This window comes from Scleropages formosus, chromosome 13 (assembly GCF_900964775.1).
Source record: "Scleropages formosus chromosome 13, fSclFor1.1, whole genome shotgun sequence".
NCBI classification, from domain to species: Eukaryota; Metazoa; Chordata; class Actinopteri; order Osteoglossiformes; family Osteoglossidae; genus Scleropages; species Scleropages formosus.
Window position 1 is genome coordinate 3627923 of NC_041818.1, and position 22596 is coordinate 3650518.

General features: G+C 40.5%; 2 protein-coding genes across 4 annotated transcripts; one reads left to right on the top strand and one right to left on the bottom strand.

The window, feature by feature from the left end:
• Positions 1-1844: 1844 nt before the first annotated feature.
• On the bottom strand, positions 1845-9257 carry LOC108925235 (probable ribonuclease ZC3H12B). 3 transcript variants are annotated; one of them, XM_018737061.2, is made up of 7 exons: positions 9018-9257; positions 5840-6428; positions 5628-5725; positions 5368-5507; positions 4142-4376; positions 3780-3886; positions 1845-3593 (listed from the first exon to the last, which is right to left on the bottom strand). In XM_018737061.2, exons 2-7 carry the CDS (start codon positions 6293-6295, stop codon positions 2206-2208), a joined length of 2424 nt encoding a protein of 807 aa, XP_018592577.1. In that variant the 5' UTR covers positions 6296-6428; positions 9018-9257; the 3' UTR covers positions 1845-2205. The 3 variants fall into 3 exon arrangements, with proteins under 3 accessions (XP_018592577.1, XP_018592575.1, XP_018592576.1); XM_018737059.2 differs by having other exon boundaries at positions 5628-6428; XM_018737060.1 differs by lacking the exon at positions 9018-9257 and having other exon boundaries at positions 5628-6447.
• Positions 9258-12350: 3093 nt separating this feature from the next.
• On the top strand, positions 12351-18530 carry LOC108925210 (zinc finger C4H2 domain-containing protein-like). The gene is made up of 5 exons (XM_018737022.2): positions 12351-12478; positions 13640-13811; positions 15569-15741; positions 16680-16836; positions 17795-18530. The coding sequence occupies exons 1-5, from the start codon at positions 12426-12428 to the stop codon at positions 17906-17908; spliced, it is 669 nt and encodes a 222-aa protein (XP_018592538.1). The 5' UTR covers positions 12351-12425; the 3' UTR covers positions 17909-18530.
• Positions 18531-22596: the final 4066 nt, after the last annotated feature.

Genomic DNA, 22596 nt, shown 5'->3' on the forward strand with positions numbered 1-22596 from the left:
GGCTTTGCTGTTTGCTGCTATTGAAGGAAGGAATACTGGGGGGAAAAAAATACTTCCACTTGTTTATGATCATGATAACATAAAGAACATAACAGGTTTACATATTATGCAGATAATAAGCCCCAAATTCTAAAATGAATACTAGAAATACAGCCTTTAGATTAGGACTGCAGAAAATGCTAATATAAAGCAAAGATGAGACTAATTTACATACATACAATCTAAAAAGTAAAAACTATGAATTTGATCCAACTGTCTGTACACATACAATTTTGCAGGATACTCTGCTTAAATGAACAGGCCGCAGAGAGGTTTTCACTGAACCAGCAAAAGTGGCACTGAGAAATTGTACAGAGAGCAGAGGAAGGAAAACAGCGGAGCACAAGCCATTGGTCAAATGCCAGAAACAACCCTGACGGCAGCCTCACGCTCTGCGTGTTTCACATGAAGAATCGTTTAGGCAGTGTCACACCTTCTCATGAAGACAACCAAAGACCGTACATGGCCTTTCACCCATTTCATGAAAAATACTTGACAGGCCTCGACTCAAACTCCTTCAGGAAATTAACCAGCAATTTAAATGGGTTTACACTATGTGGGGGGACAACTGTCCGTGCTGCAGCAATAAAAAAAGAAGAGAATGTCTTTGTGCGGACAGGCAATACAACCGCCCCTTCACAACATGTTGCAAGCAATGAGTCAAGGTGCAGTTTCGTGAAGGCTCCAGGTCACAAAACCCGTTTCCTGCACATTCAGTCACATCCAAGGAAAGTAATGCACATCTTCAAATTTCTGTTTTCAAATATTGAAACAATAAAGAAAAACTTGCTTTGGAACACATTGCCAATGTAACTGCATTTGACAGTGTTGGAAATACACCGAAAGATTTTTTTTTTTTTTTTTTTTTTTTTTTCTAAAAATTGCCAATAGCAACATTTAAATTAACCACACACAATTTACGTGCCTGAATATGACACAGGTGTTTATATTTTTGGCATTATGTCAGCAGCTTTAAAACACTTCTTCGATACCCAAAGCTAATTTATTATTTTTCCTGTCAGTTGGTGACAAAGATATATCTACCAACAGGCAAATGCAATGCGTTTTTTTTTTTACCTCTATGCCTGGCTGGACTGCTCTGCATTCTGTTCGGCACATCAAAGGCCGAGATTTAATAAAACGGCTGGGAAAACATGTGTACACACAGAAAGCACTGATTATTTTGCTAAGCAGAGGAGGGCCCTTGAACAATACATTGGAACTGCAGTGAGGTCATTTAAATATAAGGCCTCTAGTTTAGATTTCATGCACAGAGGTATCCGCTTCCTTAGGATCCAGTCATATTCTTCATCAAACTCAGAAAGAAAGAAGGTTAGTTAAAAATATGTTCACAGAAACCCTTTAATATATACACTATGTGTTAAGCTTTGTGCGTCGTTTTAAAACTAAAGATGCGACCATTAAACAGGAAGTTCTCCCTTTTGTACATCTGGCCACTGTCACATGGGTGCGTGACAGACTTCATACACACCACATTTTTTGCCAGCTTAAGCTACCCTAGGGAAACCACATTCTACACCTTATTGATACAAACAGCTTTCCACTGCTGAAAAGACTCTTTTGATTAAATTCTTTGTTTTTTTTGCTGAAAATGTAATCTTACATACTGTATATTGTTATACACACACACACTGTCTGAAACTACTTGTCCCAAAAGGGGTCAGCAACACAAGGCGCAAGGCTGGAGGGGGAGGGAACACACCCAGGACGGGACGCCAGTCCGTCGCAGGGCACCCCAAGCAAGACTCGAATCCCAGACCCACCAGAGAGCAGGACCGCGCCCCCTCTATATTGTTATATTAATTTTGAAATGCAGGAATAATGTCATCTCATCACAGGAGAATATATAACTAAAAGCGGTGTAACAGACTAAAAGGACTACAAAATTTAAATTTTATCTATAACATTTAAAATGCAAATTTAAGATTTTAACCACTATCGTGTATTATTTCTTGTTAAACTCAAGGTAATTTCAGAGAACAGCACTGTACAATGAAAAAAAAAAAAGTTTAAAAGGCAACGCACAAGACCCTGCTATCAGCAATCACCCTGCTAACTGTTATGAAGTGGCCAGATGTGAAAGGGGTGAACTTCTCTTTAAATGAACTACATTACATTGGCCTCATCCCCATACAATGGGAGCTGTTAGCGTTCTGACCTCAACTGACAAACAATAACGGCAGCAAGTTCTTGGGGGTCAGTCAGGTGGGGGTGCTTCTCCATGACCGAGTGCACAACATATGAGGGGAAGATGTTGCAGAGGTTCCGGTAGGTCTGGTACTGGTGCTCTGGGATGACTTGGTGTTCCTGGTGCTCAGCGGACACACCTTCCCAGGGCGAGCGCCAGATCTGCTCCATCCTGTCAGGCATACTACGCACCATCACACGCTCACAGCATGGCTGCATCAGGCTGCTGCTCAGTGGGTAGGACAGATGCCCGTAGGATTCCGTGCCACAGGGCAGCGGGTCCCAACTTGCGTGCTGTTCACGGCACAGCGGAGGCCTCCTCTGCCTTGTGGGGTTGCTCTCGTACAAGCGTGAGTCGGAGATGCTGTCCATGCGGGTCATGCCTAGGGAGCGTCCGGGCTGGGAGGTGGATGAGGGGTGGATGTTCTGTGGTACAGGGTAGTCCCCGGGGCAGCTGGAACGAGCCCCTACCACCGGGTGCTGCAAATGTGGGGCCAGGTGTGACTGCTTGCGAAGCGTCTGCTTCGGCTCCTCCTGACCATAGCTTTGGACCCTGGTCAAGGCTTCATGGCTGAACCCATGCGCAAAGGGCTGCAGCCTGTTTTGTGAGGATGACGAGTGACCCTTCATGTTCTCATCCATGCTGCTGTCCACAGAACCTATGTAGGGCTCCCCGTAGGAGGAGAAGGACTCACAGTTGGAGTGGTTCTTCTGGTACATGGGATGCTCATGCTCCATGCTGTAGAAGCTGTCTGTGTTCTGCATGCTGCCCAAGCTAATACTGGAGAAGTCGCTCATCATGGAGTAGTAGCCGTGATCGCTCACCGAGTCGTACTTAGTGAATGGCTCATTGTAGCTGACAGAGGCGCCATGGCTATTGGTGACCAGGATGGGCGGGTACTGCATGCTGGACATGTGCTCCAGGGAGCTGCCAGAGAACTGTGAAGACCCAGGCACCGGACTGCTGGCAGAGCGGGTGTTCAAGGCGCCAGCTGCGTGGCTTTTGGTGGCCTGCATAGTTGGAACACTGAGCGCTGTCACCAGGGAAGGCACGGAGCTAGCCTCGGACTTCCGGGTGACAGAAAGCCTCTCCTCGGGCTCACAAGCCACCGAGCGAATGCTGGGGTCCGACTGGCGCTTCGGAGCAATGCGCTTGGTTTCTGAACTGCTCTCAGCTTTTGCAGATGCAAGGCCAGCTCCACACTTAGCCAGGGCGCCCTCACTCATTGTTTTCACAGCTGTCAGCTTGGCAAACGCGCGTAGTTCATCTGCCACAGATCTTTGCGGCTGGTTTACTCGTTCAGGGTGGTAGTACTTGCACTTATGTCCATAAGTGCATTTCTTCCCTGGAAAACATTAGTAAAGAAAGTCATTTACACAAAACTTAAATGGTTAAAAATTCTGAATGCCAAAACATTACTCATGTACACAAATGTATAATTCTGACTGAAATACACTGACATTTCACTTTGAAGGGATGCCAGGGGACCAGTAAGTGAAAGACTAGAGGTATTGTGGTTCAAGCAACTTACCATATGGACATGGCTGCTTTTTGTGCTCTGGAATGACAGGTCTTTTTCTGAGGAAATTTTCCAGACTAGGGCCATGTCTGCCAAGAGGATCATCTGGTGGCATGAACCTTCAAAATCAAATATCATACTTTCTTTAAAAATCCAGAACAGAATTTGTTTGGGCACTACAAAAAATGTGCTGCAGGTGCTAAAAATATCACTTGTTGAAAAAATACACATCTTGTGTATCTCCTTACACTGTATTTTAGTTGTCCATAAATATTCTGCCATCACACTGCATATTTTAAAAAGCTGACCAAATTTATGTTGTTCTCTTCTTATTTAATGTAAAATCAGCTCCTGCATTATGCGGGATAACTTACTTGTCATTTACAAAGGAATACATGAGAAGACGTTCCTCAATGAACTTCTTCCACTCTGGTTTCTCATTCTGCAAGTCCCTGTAGTTATCGTTGGACACAATGATGCCATCTGAATCATATGCCAGTTTTACTATGAACCGATCATCATAGCAGACCACCCTCCTGCCCTGCACTCTCCTTGACGGCGTGAATACCAGGATCTTCTCTTTTTCAAGTTTTCTCAAAATTTCTTGGTCTTGGGGAGAAAAATTATTTCATTAAATTAAAAAAAATTATACCATATTATCATTACAAAGACTCAACAGTCAAGCTAAAATATCAACATCTATAAGCCTTGCTAATTTCTCACAAAATGTACTGTGTTAAAAAGGTGAGCTTTTTCCATACTGCATTTAAGGTGATTTTCTTAGTATCTAAATACTGGTATACAAATCTGCTCATACAGAAGGACCAAGGGGCTCAGAAACTCTGCTTATACACTAGCTCTTTGGCTTGCAAACAACATGGAGCAGAGAGCTTTGTTTGCATGTCCAACATGGGCTTTTACTCCAAAAGCAAAATGCAAAATGTTTATCTTCTCAGACCTTTCAACATTCTTCATTACCTCCAATGTTATCTCCATGACAAGATTATACTCTGTTCTGATGCTACTGGAATCACCAACATGCAAACTGAACAATGTAAAAATTAGGTCAAATAAGGTGGATTCACACTCCTATTCTACTAAAAAGTACTTCAGTGCCATTTAGTACACCGATTTTCTCAGCAACAAATATAAATTTTAAATGGCTAAAATATGTTTAAGAAAATCTTTTTGCTTTTAGTGGAAAAAACTCAAGAGTCTAAAAAAAAATCTACAACATAACCACTCATAACACAAGGAGCCTGTGTATTTCAGTGCAAATTGCAAGGGCAGGTGAAACAGTTTCCAATTATAATCTGAAACTGAAAACATTATCAGTATTTGCAATACAAGGCATAATTCATTCAAATGGTCAGAAATTGTTGTAATACTGCAAACTTTCAATTCAGTTGCAAGAGATCTCAACATTGTCAAGATCTCAACATCGTCTTAGGCTACACTTGTCTGAAAGGTCTGAAGATATTATGATAAACATATAAATTCATTGATGAGATTTTTAAGTATCAATGAGTGCTGGGTTGTAAAGACTAAAAGAATTCACAAAATCAGATGTATCTTTACCGTGTATTACTATGACTAATACCTGTGATAGGGGCATCTGGTCGGGACTGCTCTTTTCGCCAGGCTGGGACAAACACTGTGATGTCATTGTGCCCTTTCTCCAGGAACCAGTCTACTGCCAACTGAATGCCTCGGCAAGAGAACACTTCTTTGTTGCCATGGCTTCATGTAACAATAGAAACAAATAAAGGAAAACAAATAGACACCGGTAAATGATTACATCTAGAGAGTCGTCCAGATGCACAAATTCAGAAATGTTATATCAGATTCTCTGAGACTTACCTCATTGCCACATTAGAACCATCAATGACAACAGGTCTAAGATTGTCCAGATTGTCCATGGATTCATCCTCTAGAGATACTTCAGGGCTGGTGATCTCCTTAGGACAGGGATTACGAGGTATCAACGTGCCGGTCCCACTGCTAGTGCTGGTGGTCATGTTGGTGCAGCCACTGGCTTGGGTCTCAGCATCACCCTTGTTCCCCAATCTCACCAGCTCTGCCAGGATGTCGTTGATCAGGGCGTCAGGTCCCAGTTTGTGCAGCACCGTCTCAACCTGTTCTCCCGAGTATCCAAGCTTCAAAGCAAAATCCATCTTTGCCTGGTAGCCCTTGTCAGCACTGGGCTTTCCAGTGCTGAGCCTAGAGTCATCAGCGCAAAGTTCCTGCAGTGTGTTACTCTGGGAGAAGCTTGGCCGGTCCAAACATGGCGAGCGACAGAGCTGCCGGTGGGGTTTGGCAGAAATAAAAGTCTCCTTCTTGTGGCGGGAGCTGCTCACCTGCTCTGCCTCACTCTCCGAGCTGGTGCCATCCTCCGAGTCCCCGCTGCCATCCAGGGCCTCCTTTGGCGTGCTCAGTTCTGCCCTGGAGGACCGCTTCTCCATCTTCTGTTTCCCCACCATGGACCAAGCTGTCATAACATTTTGATTCCCACTCGAGACCTCCAGCATGAGATCCCTCACATCTAGCACAGCCTAGAAATCATACCTGTTGGCTGACTTGAGAGCAAGCAGCCGTTTCCGGAGCACAAAGGCTACACACTCATTCCTCTAGTAACCTGGTGAAAACAGGGTGAAGACAATCCTGAAAGACAACAATGACACCATCAACATCACAATCTTCAACAATCTAAAGCAAATAATTACTTTAATGAAAGGAAATTACATTTACATTTATTCATTTAGCTGATACTTCTCTCCAGAGTGATGCACACTGTTAAAGTACTTAGAATTTACCAATTCATAGAGCAGGGTAATTTTTACTGAAACAATTTACTGGCTATAACGCAACCAAAAAAATTCACTTTTGCTGGGGTCATTCTGTTTTGTTTGAAATATAGGACGCTGCATAATCACTGCCTGTAATGTTCTATCATCCTGTGTGATTTTAAGCATGACAGCATTTTAACTACACTTAAAGCTATTAAAACCTACTTGTTTCTTACTGCAGTGTACCTGCAAATTAAGCGGAGAAAAACACTTGCTTGCATGTGTGCCCCCCCCCACCTCCAGCCCCAGCCCCAGCCCCAGCCCCACACACCATACCCCACGCTGCCAGGCTAGGCTCTGGCTCGCCACGACCCCGCTCAGGACAAGTGGCTTCAGACAACGTGTGTGTTAAAGCTGGACTCAAGAATCAAATGACAGGTATGACAATGTTCATGGCTTTAATATAAAATAACATTAAAAGTAACACACATAAACACTGGACGAAGGCTGGACAAAATCTACTTCTCTACCAACCTTTCTAATTATGTTAAAACTTTCTCCAGTGTTAGACCACAGCAAGCAGGAAACACTGACAAGTACATCCCCAAACAATCATTCCTGAATTACATAGACACTGTGGTACAGCAGGCAGCAAAAATATGACGTTATAAAATTAATTTTCAGAGTTTTCAGTCCCCACAAAATAACCTGGCACAACAAAGAAACGGCACTGTCTTATACAGTTTTTGATATGTGGGAATTTTCAGCCTGAATTAACATGGCAAGAGTAATGCAGGGCCTTTCTCTCTTCTAGAAACCAAGGGCTGGAGCTTCCTGCTAATTGTCAAAAGGTTTAGTGGAGCTGTACTTCTGTTCCCTCCTCCACCACATGGCATGCACACTGGCTGTCAGCACAGCACCAAAGCCTGTCTCATAGCAACATGCACAGTCCTGCAGCACACACTGATCTAAAGCCATGCCACTCCAGTTCAAGTTCAATGCTTAAAGAGAGAATCCATACATACTCACAGCAAGAACACAGACACAAAAAAAACCTCCTCTGGTAATAAATTCTGCAAGCAGGACTTGTAATTAAAAGACTTCAATGTCTGAACTATTGATGTCTCATAGCAACAAGTTGAGCCCAGGCCCATCACCATGCAGCAGCCCAGAGTTAGCACCATGTTCATGGAGGCCTTCCCAGGCTCCCAACATGGATCCTTCTTGACACAATCCACCCAGACACACACATTAAGAACACAGACAAGAAATTCTCCTCAGGTATTCATTTCCGCAAGCAGTATTTGTAATTTAGAGCTCAGTGAACGCCTCAGCTATTTAAGCTGGAGCTTTGACTCTCTTTGTGGACAGTATATTCTCCTGCTTTTGGGCTGAACAGCCGAAACTAAGCTTGGAAATATTTAGCATGTGAAAGGTGTCACACTGGTAGAAAACTAACAAATAATCAAACGTCTATGAGAAGAGTAGATGTGATTGTTCTATTTATTTATATTGCAGTGTCTAATGTGATCATAAATGATTAATAACACTGGGGTTACTACTAAAAACCACACAGCAGCTGAAGTCTGGGGATTCAGGCCAATACTTTACATAACATTTAAACCACCGGCACCATTAGAGACATAAGGAAAAAGCCCCAAATACTTTATGTAAAATACATTTTTCTCATCCATTACCCCGAGATTCATATTGAATGAACATGAAGCAGTGATTTAATATCCTGACACATTGACATTCAGCATTCAGGTACTTAATTAAATACAAAATAAAAGGAATCTTTCTTCCAAAAAATAATAAAACTTATCTAATGTAACTATGAAATTGAGCTGACAGCTACTTACACCTTCATTAAACACTGAGTGAAGAGACACTTTACACACCAGGGAAGAGGCACTTTATTTCAGAATTTATTTTATTCCGTCTTCCGAGTGCAGCTACATGCTACTAGCGCTGTCTAATTACGTCATCGACTAGGTGCACAGGCGCGAGACAGGGCGAAAGGCACGGGTTTTCGCATGCAGGTTTTTTTTCTTTTTTTTTTTAAAAACACACACAGACACACACACATTTACGACTTAAAAATCTTTAAAAAAAATAAATGTTTATAGCAGCAGCTGCTTTCTTCCATGACCATGTCATGTGTCATACCGTCAGCACCACAATTTGGTTCGTTAGCTTGTTAGCCGGAGCAGCATCTGCGTAAACGTGCAGTGAGAGCGAGCGCTGAAGACACGCGCAGGCCCGCCAGTAGAAATACAAACGATTCTCCGCTTGCTGTGACAACAAATGTAGCAGTTGCGTGCGGACGCTGCACAGATTAAGCAGAATATTTAAAAAAATAAAAAAAAAAAAACAGCATGTCACAGTGACAGTGGCCCCAATGCAGCTCTGCGCGGCTTTCACGCGTCGTCTCAGTTGTGGTGGAGGAGTACTAAGTTCTTACTGTTGCTGACGTGGGCGCTCCACTCTTGCTGAGGCGGACAGTGGCCGCGGATGCCGCCAGTGACGCCGCAGTTACACCCGCAGCCGCAGCCTGACTCAGTGGGAGCCCGGCCGGCGCTCGGCCGGGAACTGCGCGTGGCACGCAGCACGCGGCGCTGAAACGAGAGGGGCCTCCGCTTCCTTGCGACTCTGCTGCTGTCTGAACGGAAACGCCTCGCAAACGAAGAATAACGTTTTTTTTTTTTTTTTTTTTTTTTTTTAATCCCTGTTGAAAATGTCACGTTTTTTAAACGCTCGGGTGCGGGGGGATTGTTTTATTTATGCTGAGCGTTATTTGGGGGGGGGAACATCCACTGCATTCTTTTCCTCCATCATCCTGCCTCCCACAGACTGTCTCTTAGCAACAGGTTTGCGCCCCCTGTCGTCAGATGGGGGACAGCACTACACAATAATAATAATAATAATAACTATTATTATTATTATTTATTATTATTATTATTATTATTATTATTATTATTATTATTATTAACTTATAGGAGGGTGGCGCAGTGGGTTGGACCGGGTCTTGCTGTCCGGTGGGTCTGGGGTTCGAGTCTCTCTTGGGGTGCCTTGCAACCGACTGGCGTCCGGTCCTGGGTGTGTCCCAGCCTTACGCCCTGTGTTGCCGGGTTAGGCTCCGGTTCCCCGCGACCCCGTATGGGACAAGTGGGTCAGAAAATGTGTGTGTGTGTGTGTGTAGGGATATTTTATTTATTTTTCATAATTATTGTGTTCTTATTGTTGTTATTTTATATTATTTTAATACAAAATGTGCATACATGAGACAAATGTGAAAGGTTCCTTTGTAATAACCTGAAATATGTTATACATGTTGTACATTAAATATGTAGTATGTGCAGTACTTGTTCAGGCCATACAGTATAATATTGTCATATGATATTACACAATTTCCTTGCTGCACTTTGAATTGAGTGGGTGGCAGGATTTCACGTCACACTCAGTTACCAGATAAATAAATCTTACAGTTTAAAATCTACTAATGCGCTACACTGTTATTCAGGTTGGACACCTTCATTAAATTCCCTTCTACAGTGTTTACAGCTTGTGTTGTGTTTCACATCTGATGGATGAAACTGTTAACACCTCACTGATGGACCATCACCTCAGTGTGCTGGTGCACACCATAACCCTCACCTGGAAAAGCTGAAAGAAACTGACTGATTGAAACTGTCAGTCGAAATTGAATAGTTTCTGCAAGAAAGTTGTTTTTAAATCCAGTTAATATAAATTTGTTAAAATTTTAATGTAAGTCATGACTAATAAAATGCTAAATTCAAAAGTCAAGGTGTTCTTTATATATAAAAATGCTATCTGAGACTTTTGTACATTAAAACCTCTTTATTATTAATGCCTGTATTATTGAAATTTTAGTTTTGTACTTAATGAAGAAGGTTGGGGGGGTGTGGTGGCACAGCGGATTTAGCTGGTGCCTGCTGTGTGGCGGGCCTGGGGCTTGAGCCCTGCCTGGGCGCACCCCCGCAGCCCTGCGCCACCAAGCTGGGCCCTGGCCCACCGTGACCCCACTCGAGACAGGTGGCCACTGGCAATGGCTGGCTGGAAGAAAATTGGAATTGGCTACTTTTCACATTTACGTGATGAATCAGTCATCTTTTAGGATTCATTAGGAGGATGTGGAAATGTCTTTTTTTTATTTTTAATCTTAAATGGTTAGAACTGGAATTGAATTGAAATGATTTTAATGTTGTTTGAAGTGAACAAAAAAGAAAATTACTCTAAAATAAGCTTTTTTTAAAACTTATTACAACTTTATCTGAGGTGTTTACATACCTGAAACAGTGAATACGTTAATAGACGTCTGTATTATTAAAATTTAATCTATTTAAACCTTAATAGGGTTGTCAACCATCTGTATTAAGGGATTAGAGTTGCCTTCCATATTAAAACCATACGGTTTGTCCTGTAGTTTAACCTTTCACACCCAGAGACATTTAAAAGTATTTATTACATATGTTATTTATTACATATATTTATTACATACATAAACTTTGCAGTTTGCATGAAAGTGTTAAAAAAATAGAAGAACAAATCGCAAAAATGGATGTGAAACAGAGCTGTGTTGTGTGTGTGAGTCCAATTGTCTTTGGGCGTTGCTATGCTACCTGGATGCTACATTTGACAGTGGGGGGGAGGTCAAAGAGACATAGCGAGAGGGTCAAGGCAGGTAGCTACAAACTAGATGACTAGATGTCATCGTGGCTCCTAATAGTCCACCTCGTAAATGAAAACGATGAGAGAAATATTAAAAAGAATAGGAGACGCAGAACTGATGGCTTAGCAAAGTCAGGGAGAACGAGTTTATACGAACTGTAAACTTCATAAGAGAGGCTACATGGAGAGGTTACGCTCTGTAATGAAAAACAAGTGGAGTGACTCTAGGAACAGATGCTCTGTTGAACTCATGAAAAGTGACCATGAACTTTAATAAACCATGTAGTGAATTTTACAAAACTGTACTTCAGGACAAAGAAATTCTTGCTGCTGCAAGAAGTGAAAAGAAGTACTCATAGAAAAAAACATAAGGAGGATCTAAGAAGAAAGAAAGAGAAGGGACTTTTTTCTTGTTTGCACTTTGACCAGTCAGAATACTGAACTTTTCTTTGTGCTATTCATAAAAAATTGTGAAATGTGGTCTGCTTTCAGTCAGTTGCTGTGCTTAAAGATAAATTAAGCTTTCACTTTTTTGAACTTGTGTCTGTTCATTAAAGTAAAAAAAAAATCACTCAAAAAGACTGTGAGTCTGTTCCTCATCAGTTGTGTAATAAGTGTTATAAATCGCCTAGGCAGATGCTGTAGTGGTATGTGTGTAACGGTGTGTGAGACTTTACTATGACATTAAAATTGAGTTATTATTTACAATTAGCATGTATGTCAGTGAGCTTAAAGTAAAGTAAAAGTAAAGTAAATGTGTCTCAGATTCATTTTAGCATTTAATTCAAACAGACTTCTTTTTTACACATATATACATTAGCTGCAAAGAAATTCCGAGTATCGCTTATACTGTCCATTATTTTACTATAAAAAACCTACAAGTGTCCCTTATTTTCTTCTGCAGGGGTTGGCAACCCTAATTCACAAACACCTCGAGTCACTACTTCCGATACCACTGTGGTTCCCGACTTCGGGAGACTCGAGTCACTAACGGGCTTCCGGTACCAGTGTATTTCCATTCCCGTACAGCAGGCGGCGACAGCAACTCGTCGTGTTTTATCGGCACAAATCCTATCATATGAGGAAGAAAGCGGCGCATGTGCACAACGACCGCTCAACACTATTGTTTTGCTAGCAGTGAGTACAGGTCGGTGGGTGAGTAGAGTGCGCTGGAAGAGCGATGGCGGACGAGCAGGAGATCATGTGCAAATTGGAAAACATTAAGGAAATAAGGTAAAAAAAAAAAAAAACTTTTATGGAAGCGTTCATTTTTTTTTTTTTTGGAAGGAAGGCTTGTAAGAATTTTGAAAAATCGTTTCACTACCACTAGGTAATGTTTTTATATTGATATTTATATAAAATAAATATTTCATATGATAGTATATTAAGTTATGTACTGTATTATATGATACAAGTACATTGTAACGTCGCTGAGGGGGTCTGCTGTGAATAGTTGGTGTTCGTGTCTCTTCCTGTACGTAGTCCTGTGTTCCTTTCCTGATTGGCTGTTATATTGCTGACGTTTAGTCCGTCACGAGGGGATTCTGGGGGTTTAAGTGAGTGAGAGCTGCTGCAGCGGTTAGTTTACACTGAAAAGTCATAATTTGGAATCCCTGTTTCAGCTGTAGTGCCCTTAATCAGTCTTTATGAACTCACAAAGTATAAATTACCAAATGAATCAGTGTAAGAACCTTAACGCGTTACATTACTTTGGAGAAAAGTGTCAGAAAATTGATTTTAAGGGTTGAACTGGTCACAAAAATCAGGCCTAAACAGAAGTTTGTGGAGAAAAAGTATTTGTATTTACAATCATTTTAAAGTAATTTTAATGTAGCTTTAAGTTAATTAAAATCTTAAAGTTAAACTTTTTTAAAGTATTTTTAGTTTTTTACAGCTGTGTTCTATAATTTTGACAGAATGTTTTAGGTAAAGTCATTTTAAATACAGTAGTTTAATATTGAATGTCACTGTAGGGAAAAGCATCAGCTAAGCGAATGCAGATAAATGTACCCATGTATACAGCAGAGTACTTCACTGCAGCAGTATAGGGTAAGGAGTTTGGTTATAGGTACTACTGCTGGAGTACAGGTTAGTGCTTTATATAATATATATATTATATAGTGGGGGTGCGGCGGGTTTGGCCTGTGCCTGCTCTCTGGTGGAGGTCGGGTTCGAGTCCCGCTTGAGGTGCCATGTGGCAGACTGGCGTCCCATCCTGGGTGTGTCCCCTCCCCCTCCAGTTTTACGTTGTTGCTGCCGGGTTAGGCTCTGGCTCACCGTGACCCCGCTTGGGACAAGCAGCTTCAGTCAATGTGTGTGTGTATCTATATGTATATGTATATATACACACACAATAAATACGCAATCCTATGTCTTTATTAATGTGTGTCACAGAAACAAGACCATTCAAATGGAGAGGATAAAGTCTCGTCTCAAGAGTGAATTCGAAGCATTAGAGTGTGAGGAGAAGCACCTGAAGGAGTACAAACAGGAGATGGACCTTTTGTTGCAGGAGAAGATGGCCCACGTGGAAGAGTTGCGCCTGATACATGCTGACATAAATGTGGTGAATAGTGGCAGCCTGGGAAACTTTCTGCAATGTTCCACTTCTGATTGCGCATCCATGTTTACATTTGTTCATTTATCTGTCGTTCTTCTACAAACCTGTAAGGTGTTGAGCTTTTTACAGTTATTTATGCATTTACACAGCTGGTTAATCTTTCCTGTATCAATTCAGAGTAAGTACCTTGATCAAGGGGATGATGGTAGGAGATGGAATTGGAACCTGGGTTCTTCAGGTCCAAAGACAAAGCTTTAACATATTCTATTAATTTTCTTCTGTAATTCTGTTATGTACAATATTGTGCAAAAGTTTTAGGCACTTGGTTGGGTAAAAACCTGTAAAGTGAGAATGCTTCCAAAAATGCTCTTATTTAATAAACTTCCTACAAAGCTTGGTAACAATCCATCATCAACACCGCTTGTCCCGACCGGGATCACGGTGGGCTTGGCCGGGTCCAGCTCTCTGGCGAGTCTGGGGTTTGAGTCCTGCTTGGGGTGCCTTGCGGTGGACTGGTGTTCCGTCATGGGTGTGTCCCCTCCCCCTTCAGCCTTGCACCCTGTGTTGCTTGGTGAGGCTCAAGTTCACCACGATCCCGCTCAGGACAAGCGGCTTCAGACTGTGTGCGCGCGCTTTCTGTGTTTAATGACATACAAAACCCTTACTGTAATACTGTAACTTTTTGCAAAAGGAATGCTTGAAAATTCAAAATATGCTCTTTTCCATTGACACTAATGCAGAAGACATTAAATAACCATCTAAAACAAATATTTTGTGAAATATCTAAGTGCCTAAGACTTTTGCACAGTATTGTACATGCATTCTCCCGATCAATAGCTGATACCTTGCCATGGTGGTTGGGCTGTGACCCAGTAGGCTATACTGGCTGAAGTAATTCTCCTTTGGGTTCAGCCTTGTCAGGAAGACTAATGGTAAGCAGTCAGACAAAGAAAAGCGACCCTCATACTGGGCAGTAGCAGTATGCGTTGGTGTTGATGGCGGAGGATCACATTTCAGTGACAACAGCAACAACACCAATTGTAACTGCGCGGAAGAAAGGCCTGGCAATCTCTTTCCATATCTTGCCATGAAAACTCTGTGTAGAGTAACAATCAATTCAAATCAAACAAACAATTAGGACAACTATCCACAGAGTTGCCGTGAGTTGACATCGACTCAGTGGTACTTAAGAACAACAACATGCATTCTATTTACTTGTAAAAACGCATTCAGAAAAAATTTTCTGGAGCACCTGTATAAAGCAGATTGATATACAATATTTCATTATTTTTTAAGTTCTAAAGAAATGGATTTAACAGCATTACTCCTTCTGAACAGAAGACAAAACATTAGAAGTAGCACTAGTGTTTGCCTGTTGAATAACATTGCACAACTGCTGTTTTTTTTAAAAAAAAAAAAGAGGCAGTATTGCTGTTTACTTTCTCTCTGTGCTCTCTGTGCTTTTGTTAAGCGTATCAGATTTTCGGTATGTTTGTCAGCGTAGGAATTGCTTTACACATTAGTACTTGTTTTCACACTAAAATTAATTGAAATTAACATCATAAACATTTATTTGACACTTTTCTCCTCAGTGAGTTACAATGTTAAACTATTACACTAATTTACCCATTAATATAGCTGGGTAATTTTTAGTGTAACAAGTTAGTGTAAGTGCCTTCATTAATAGGTGGGAATGCGGCTTTAATCATAGCACTACCTAGAATATCTTTTAAAATATGACATGAGTGCTTATTTGTCTTAAGATGGAGAATACAATAAAGCAGTCTGAAAATGACCTCAACAAGCTGCTGGAGAACACAAGGCGCCTTCATGATGAGTATAAACCACTGAAGGAACATGTGGACACACTGAGGGTGGCGCTGGGCCTGCAGAGACTCCCGAGTCTCTGTGATGAGGAGGAGAAGCTGTCCCTCGAGTGAGTCCAGTATCACCTGTAAACTGCCACGTCCGCACGGGCTAAACAAATAACATATGCCAGTGTCATGGCATCAGTCTACATTCACATGAAGGCAGGAATTTATTTACTTGCTTGTTTATTTAAATTTTTTTCTTTAATGTTTCTATGTTTAATTTTTATAATTTTTTAGTTTAAATGTCTTTAAGTTAAAAATTAAAATAATGTTTTTTTTTTAGTTACCCGCAATTAACATTTAATAGCATTGCTGCTAAGACAGGAAAAAGTTCATTCATCACAAAGGTTCATTTGCCCCATCATTTTCTGTTCATAATTGTTAATGTTAAAAAAATTTCAACTCACAAAGCAAATGAAACATGAGTGTTTGTGGTTCAGAATTGTGCTTACTGGAAAGTTAGAATGATCAGCCTTCTGGGTTAATTTGGTTTCCTCCTTAAGTCATATATCCTCTTCTCTGGCACCATTGGTCAATATTCTTTTGGAGCCATTTCCCCAAGAACATTTAGTCACTAGTGTATTAATTAGTAATAAAGGGACTAGTTACGTCTCTCACACAAGCAAAACACATCAACTGATGAAAACTGATCCTCTATTAGATGGCAGGAAGCTATGAACAAAGTGATGTAAAGCAAATATATTTTACTTTAGCTGAATCATTAATCATGTTTGTGTACCAGTGCAAAGGAAAGGACTGTTCAAGAGAATTATTCCATCTCTGCTGTAGTAGTTAATACTTGTCTAATTTATAGCAATAATTAAGATCAAACCAACCGTCAAGATCAAGCCAACTGAAAGGTACTATCAGTCTTGCAGCTCCCTGGTAAAAAAAACGCTGAGTTAAGGCAAGGGCACTGCTAATGTACATCACAGTTATTGGTATTTATTTGAAATAAACTAAACAAATTCTGTTCCGCTAAAGCTAGGCTTTCTATTTTCAGTTATTTTGAGAAGCAAAAAGCCGATTGGCAGACAGAGCAGCAGGAGCCATCGATCCCAGAATCCCTGGTGGCGGCTGCTGCTCAGCAGCTGCAGGTCTCTCGGAAACAGGATGCCCGGCAGACGGCTGCATTCCGGCAGCAGCCCCCCCCAATGAAGGTAGGAAGCCCCACTTCCATGCCCAATGGTACGTGCAAGAGTTTGCGCAAATATTACTAAGGTTCTGCACTCAGAGAACCAAAGGAGCAAATGAACATCATGTCTTCTGTGTTGCACTTATTGCGAAAGGTTGCTTTAGTAGCCCAGTTTATCCCTTAATTTTAAGTAGTTTAAATATTATTTATGTTTCAGTTACAGTGAACCTCCGCGATAACGCAAATTTGGATATAAGGCTTTAGATTGGCTCCCGTTCCCCACCACCAAAAGGTTCTATTAGTATTATTACTAATTAATACTAATATATACATACACACACCCACACCATCTGAAACCGCTTGTCCCATATGGGGTCGCGGGGGTGAAAGGCTGGAAGGTGAGAGGACACACCCAGGACAGAACGCCAGTTCGTCACAGGGCACCCCCAGCGGGACTCGAACCCCAGACCCACTGAAGAGCAGGACCTGGTCCAACCCACTGCACCACTTCGCCCCCTTAATACTATTATTAGTATTAGTATTTGTCACGTGCACATTTTGCTTCTGATAATCAGTCTATTTCCTATACATCTTTTTAAATGAAAACGAATTAATAAACCCCCCCCCCCACACAATAACTGGAAGACAGACTGAAAATGCTGTTTTTCATTGACCTCTTAATAATGAGACCCCAGTATTTACTGGATTAAATTTTCATTATTATTTTGTTATTGCAGCGTTTCACTGTATTTATATATTTTTAATCATTCAAATATTTTTTGACTGTTGCAGGAGTGTCCGAGTTAATTTTAAAAAAGACTGAAATATTATGGACAGGTGTGAAAATACACTTAAAAGTATTTGTCACTTGAATCCTTTGGTCATTTTGATGATCATTTAAAGTCTCAGTGATGTGTTTCCATGTCTATCAAATTTCTACTGTTAAGGATTGTTTTTTGTTTTTTGACTTTAACCTCCCCCAGGCATGCCTGTCTTGTCATCAGCAAATCCACCGTAACGCTCCCATATGTCCGCTGTGCAAAGCCAAAAGCCGCTCCAGAAACCCCAAGAAACCTAAACGGAAGCCAGACGAATGATGTCACTCCAAAAAAATTTCTAACTTTTGTCAATACTTGTTTTCTTACTTTTAAATGCTTATGTGTGAGATGAAAAAGAAATATCATTTCAGTGCCAGTAGCTGGATTAAGAAAATCATTTTGTTGGCCTTCATCCTGAAATGCTGAAATGTAGATCTCAGTGTGAACAGGGGTGGGCAGTCCTGTCCCCACTAATTCAAATAGTGAAAAAAGAAGCGCATTCAGTACTAATACTAATTAGTATTAATTTACTAATTACTAATACTAATTTAAGTACTAATTTAGTATGGTACTTTTGGACAGCAGGTACGGTTGCAGTTAGAGCTGCCAGTTCTGGACTCAGAGGTCACACGTTCCAATGCTGTAGCACCCTTGATCAATGTACTTCCCCAGTAAAAAGTAGCTAGTTTTATAAATTGATAAGTTAAAGTAACTAGATTAACATTGTAAGTTACTTTGGTAAGAAATGTTAAGGTAAATGAATATTAACTAATGTGAATGATCACGTTAAGCACTGGAGGTTTTGCTTACTGGGTGGGTTGCGGTGGCGCGGCGGGTTCGAGCCTTGCTTGGGGTGCCTTGCGGCGGACTGGCGTTCCATCCAGGGTGTGTCCCCTCCCTCTTCAGCCTTGCGCCCTGTGTTGTTGGGATAGGCTCTGGCTCGCCGCGACCCTGCTCAGGACAACTGGTTGTAGACATTGGTTGGTTGGTTTTTTGCTTTTCTCCTTAGTATGCCAGAGCATTGGGTTGTTAAGTTTGTTTAATATATAAAATTCTGAGTTGTGCTGCAGGGGTTTGTAGCGTTAGGACCCTTCAGAGCTGGCCAGTGACACAGATTTTACCCCCATAAAGGGCAAGTCATCCCCCAGGGGAGCAATTACCACCAGTCCAAGCGAAGGACCTGTCCTGTTTATGGAACAGTGAAACTGTACTTTGTAAGAGTCAGGTATGCAGGATCTTTCTTATAGTTTTCAGTTAAATTTTTTACAGTATTATCCAGATAATCTAGATAAAATTATCCAGATAATTTTTTGCAGTATTAACCCGAACTCCAATGTTTGTGGAGTCTGTGGAATATACTTTTTTGTGGTTTAGATCATGCACATGACCTGCTCTGAATACTTTTTTAATTGACTGCAAAAGCTATTGTTGTCGTGTTGAGTGTAATTTGGTGTCTTGTTTGATTAGGAGTTTTGATAAATTATGTTCTACAAGAAATAAGATGACTCCACCCCTGCCCCGGAAGGTGACATCTTAGTTTTCAAAATGGTTATTGTGCAGTACTAGTATTATGTGATGTAGAAATTACTAGAAACTACTAAATCTAGTTTATAAAGCTCTGTGGTTTATATGTAGGACAGATGCCATTTTTAAACATACATTTTTAAAACAAAAAAAATCTAAATATCAAACAGTTAGAATTTAAGTGACCTTGGATGTTTTTTTGTATTACTTCATCTTTTATGGTTTTCATGTTATTGGGGGTCGAGCAGTTCGTAAATCATGTTGCTTTTCTTATATGCTTATAAGCTTAGCTATATAACAGGTCTGGCTGTCGGCACTGCATAAGTTTTAAAAATTTGAAATTGCTAACAGTTCAGAGGAAGCTAGATGCTCAGTGAACACTTTGAAAACTGAAGCTCAGTAATGCACATCTATGGACATGTAAGAGAGATAGAGTTATTAAAAATTATCTAAGCTTTGTAACTATGTTTTATGCCTTTTCAAAGACCTGGAGCCTTTTATTCTTGGAGAAAGATCCAGTATTCCACCACATGCAGTACAGGACTTGTAAACCTGCATTCCAAGAAAAACTACAGCTGTTTTGAAGGCAAAGTGGTCCCTACTCCATGTTATTATTTTGCTCTAGTGCAGTGGAATGAGCTCCCTCTGCTCCTCAGAACTGCTGAGTCTTCATTCAAGAAGGATCTCAAAACATCTTTCAAACTGACTTCCCTCCTGATCTTCTGTGTGATAATAAATGTAATTGTACATTTGTATATGCTGTGGTGTTCTGTTATGTTGTTTACACCTTAGACATGTGGAAACCATTACACACTGATGGCAGACTATGAACCAGTGAAATTGTGAGTAGACGAGTAAATAAAATCATGTCATAGTATTCACTTAGGTGATTTAGTTGAAGATCATTTGTAATAATTATCATATTAGGTTATATACTTGGCACATAAGATTGCAGTCTACAACTTATATGTGTGTTATTGTTTTCCTTCACAGCCACAGGAAACACCTATTACAATGCTCAGTGAGATATCTTCTTTCTTTCATCAAACGTGACCTAATTGTCACAAGCTCTGAAGTGACATCATCTGGTGCACTCAGCTTCATCCTGTCTCCGTTGATTAAGAAGCTGTGCTGAAAATGGCAGGGGATAGCCACTGTTTGTGATAGGTGACCTTTACAGGCAGCAGTTGCCCTCAGGTGCTACACAGCTTCCCTGCTGTTTTCAGGAGGTTCGGCTATGTTGTTCCATGTCAGTTGACAAATAACACATCATCTCTCAATTTTTTCTCATGTATTAATCACACAGCACCAATTATTTTATAGCAGTAATGAAAACCATACAGTCAATTTAAAGTAAAAAGCTAACAAACACCTAAAATAAATATCAGTATATGTTTTTTAACATTTTAATTATTTCTCCCAGCAAAACAGTTCATTAGATTATAATGTTAACCTAAAATACGTTTACGTTTGATGTGCAGCTGGTGCTTTAAATTTCACAGGAGACTTCTTTGGTCAGGTCATTAAAATGCAAGATTCTGGTATACAAATGTCATAATATTCAGACTCATTAATAACAGTGCTTACCTTCCTGATTTACTGTAAGGCATTGAACATTGTGAAATATACATTTCCATGCATCTGTAAGGTATGAAATTTCATTTTTTTAGAAGATTAAAGAGACTTTTTAACTCTTAAAACTCAGCATTAAATTGAAATGCAATGTGGCAGAAGTTAAGAGCAAAACTTAATTCACTATAAATACTATACCTATATATATATATATATATATATATATATACAGTAGCTTTATCTAAGGGTTTTTACACAACTGAACTAGTGAATAAACGCAAAGAAACTGGACAAATTGATGTGTTGAACAGCTGAATGGTGTAGAGCACTGACTATGAAACTTTACTGCAAATGATGGAACACACACAGCTTCCAGTCATGTTATTTTGGATTCCAAACATCCCTCAAGCAAAGTCATTCCTTCATGGAGGTCACAGTGAAAGCCATAAAAACTCAGTGGCATGTCCTTGTGCATGGAGATAACCATCCATCTTTCTCTGATAAATATCCATCTTCAGCATCGATCTGGCCGCTATTTTAATTCTCTGTTATTTATGGCCAACACTGGGGTGAAGGAGACAATCACATCTGAGAAGCGACCCTATTTAGCAAATTAAAATACATAACTCAAGGGGAGGTGACGTTTTCAGGTCTCCTGTATCATTATGAACCTTCATTAGTGGGGGGAGCAGTGGGGTTTGAAGCAGCAGGGCTCAAAAAGTATCCGACACAAATAAAGGACCACCAGTCCCCCAACTGCAACTGGTAAACATTGTCTTTCCAATAAGATCCTGTGACTGTTACCATTTTAGTTAAACAGCTGGGAACTGTGTCTGTGTGTATTTGTGGCACACAGTCATGTCCAGCCGCTGGATTATCGGCTACATCTGATTAAGAGCCAGATGCAGCCATAGAATTTAATGAACTGATGGTGGGCAGAAGATTAGTCTGTGGAGTTTGAAATGGTGTGGATGCATCTGCTTTGTGGTTTCTTTGCTGTTTGTTAAACTATTTCTTTTGTATTCTCAATAACATAAATCCTCCTTATGCTACCTCATACCTAGTCACTGTCTGACCCCAGCATGCCCTATGTGCCACAATGTTTTAAAATGTCTAATAATTTCTTACTCTTGTCCAGGATGCCATATATTCCATAATATACACAGTGTAGGCCTGCGTTATTTAGCAATTTCATTAATTTTATAACATTTTTATTTCTTCACACCAAAAATACAGAAAACTTACCTCATCTAAAGTTAATTATACATTGTATTCTGTATTTGCAAATAATTAATGAATATTTATATTTATTCATTATATACCTGTGAATAATACACATGTGCGAGTCATGCAGGTCCAGTGGCAACCATGAGCATTAACAAACACGTACTTATATGAGATCTAGCAGTCTCCAAAGGGAGATTCAATGAAAATTAACTTATTAAAAATCATTAACCCATGACCCCTTGAGTATAACTTGCAAATTAATTCAATTTTCATTTATTAATTTAGCTTTCGCTCTCCTCTAAAGCCTCTTACAGTGACTTAAATTTTGTTTCCCTAGTCATTTCAGCATCATCCGGCCAGTTTGTAACTAATTTGAATAATTATCCATTTCAATGTCTCTTAGCCCACTGCTTCACAAAATTATTTATCTCTACAAGCACATCAGAACACCTCTTTCCTCTCCAGTAGTCTGCATTGTGGAAAATGGTAGGATTCTTAATAAACCCACTAACAACAGGCTAAAAGTGAATAATTTAAATGGAATGTTCCATCCATCCATCCATCTTCCTCCGCTATCCGGGGCCGGGTCGCGGGGGCAGCAGTCCGAGCAGAGTCCTCCAGACTTCCCTCTTCCCGCACACCTC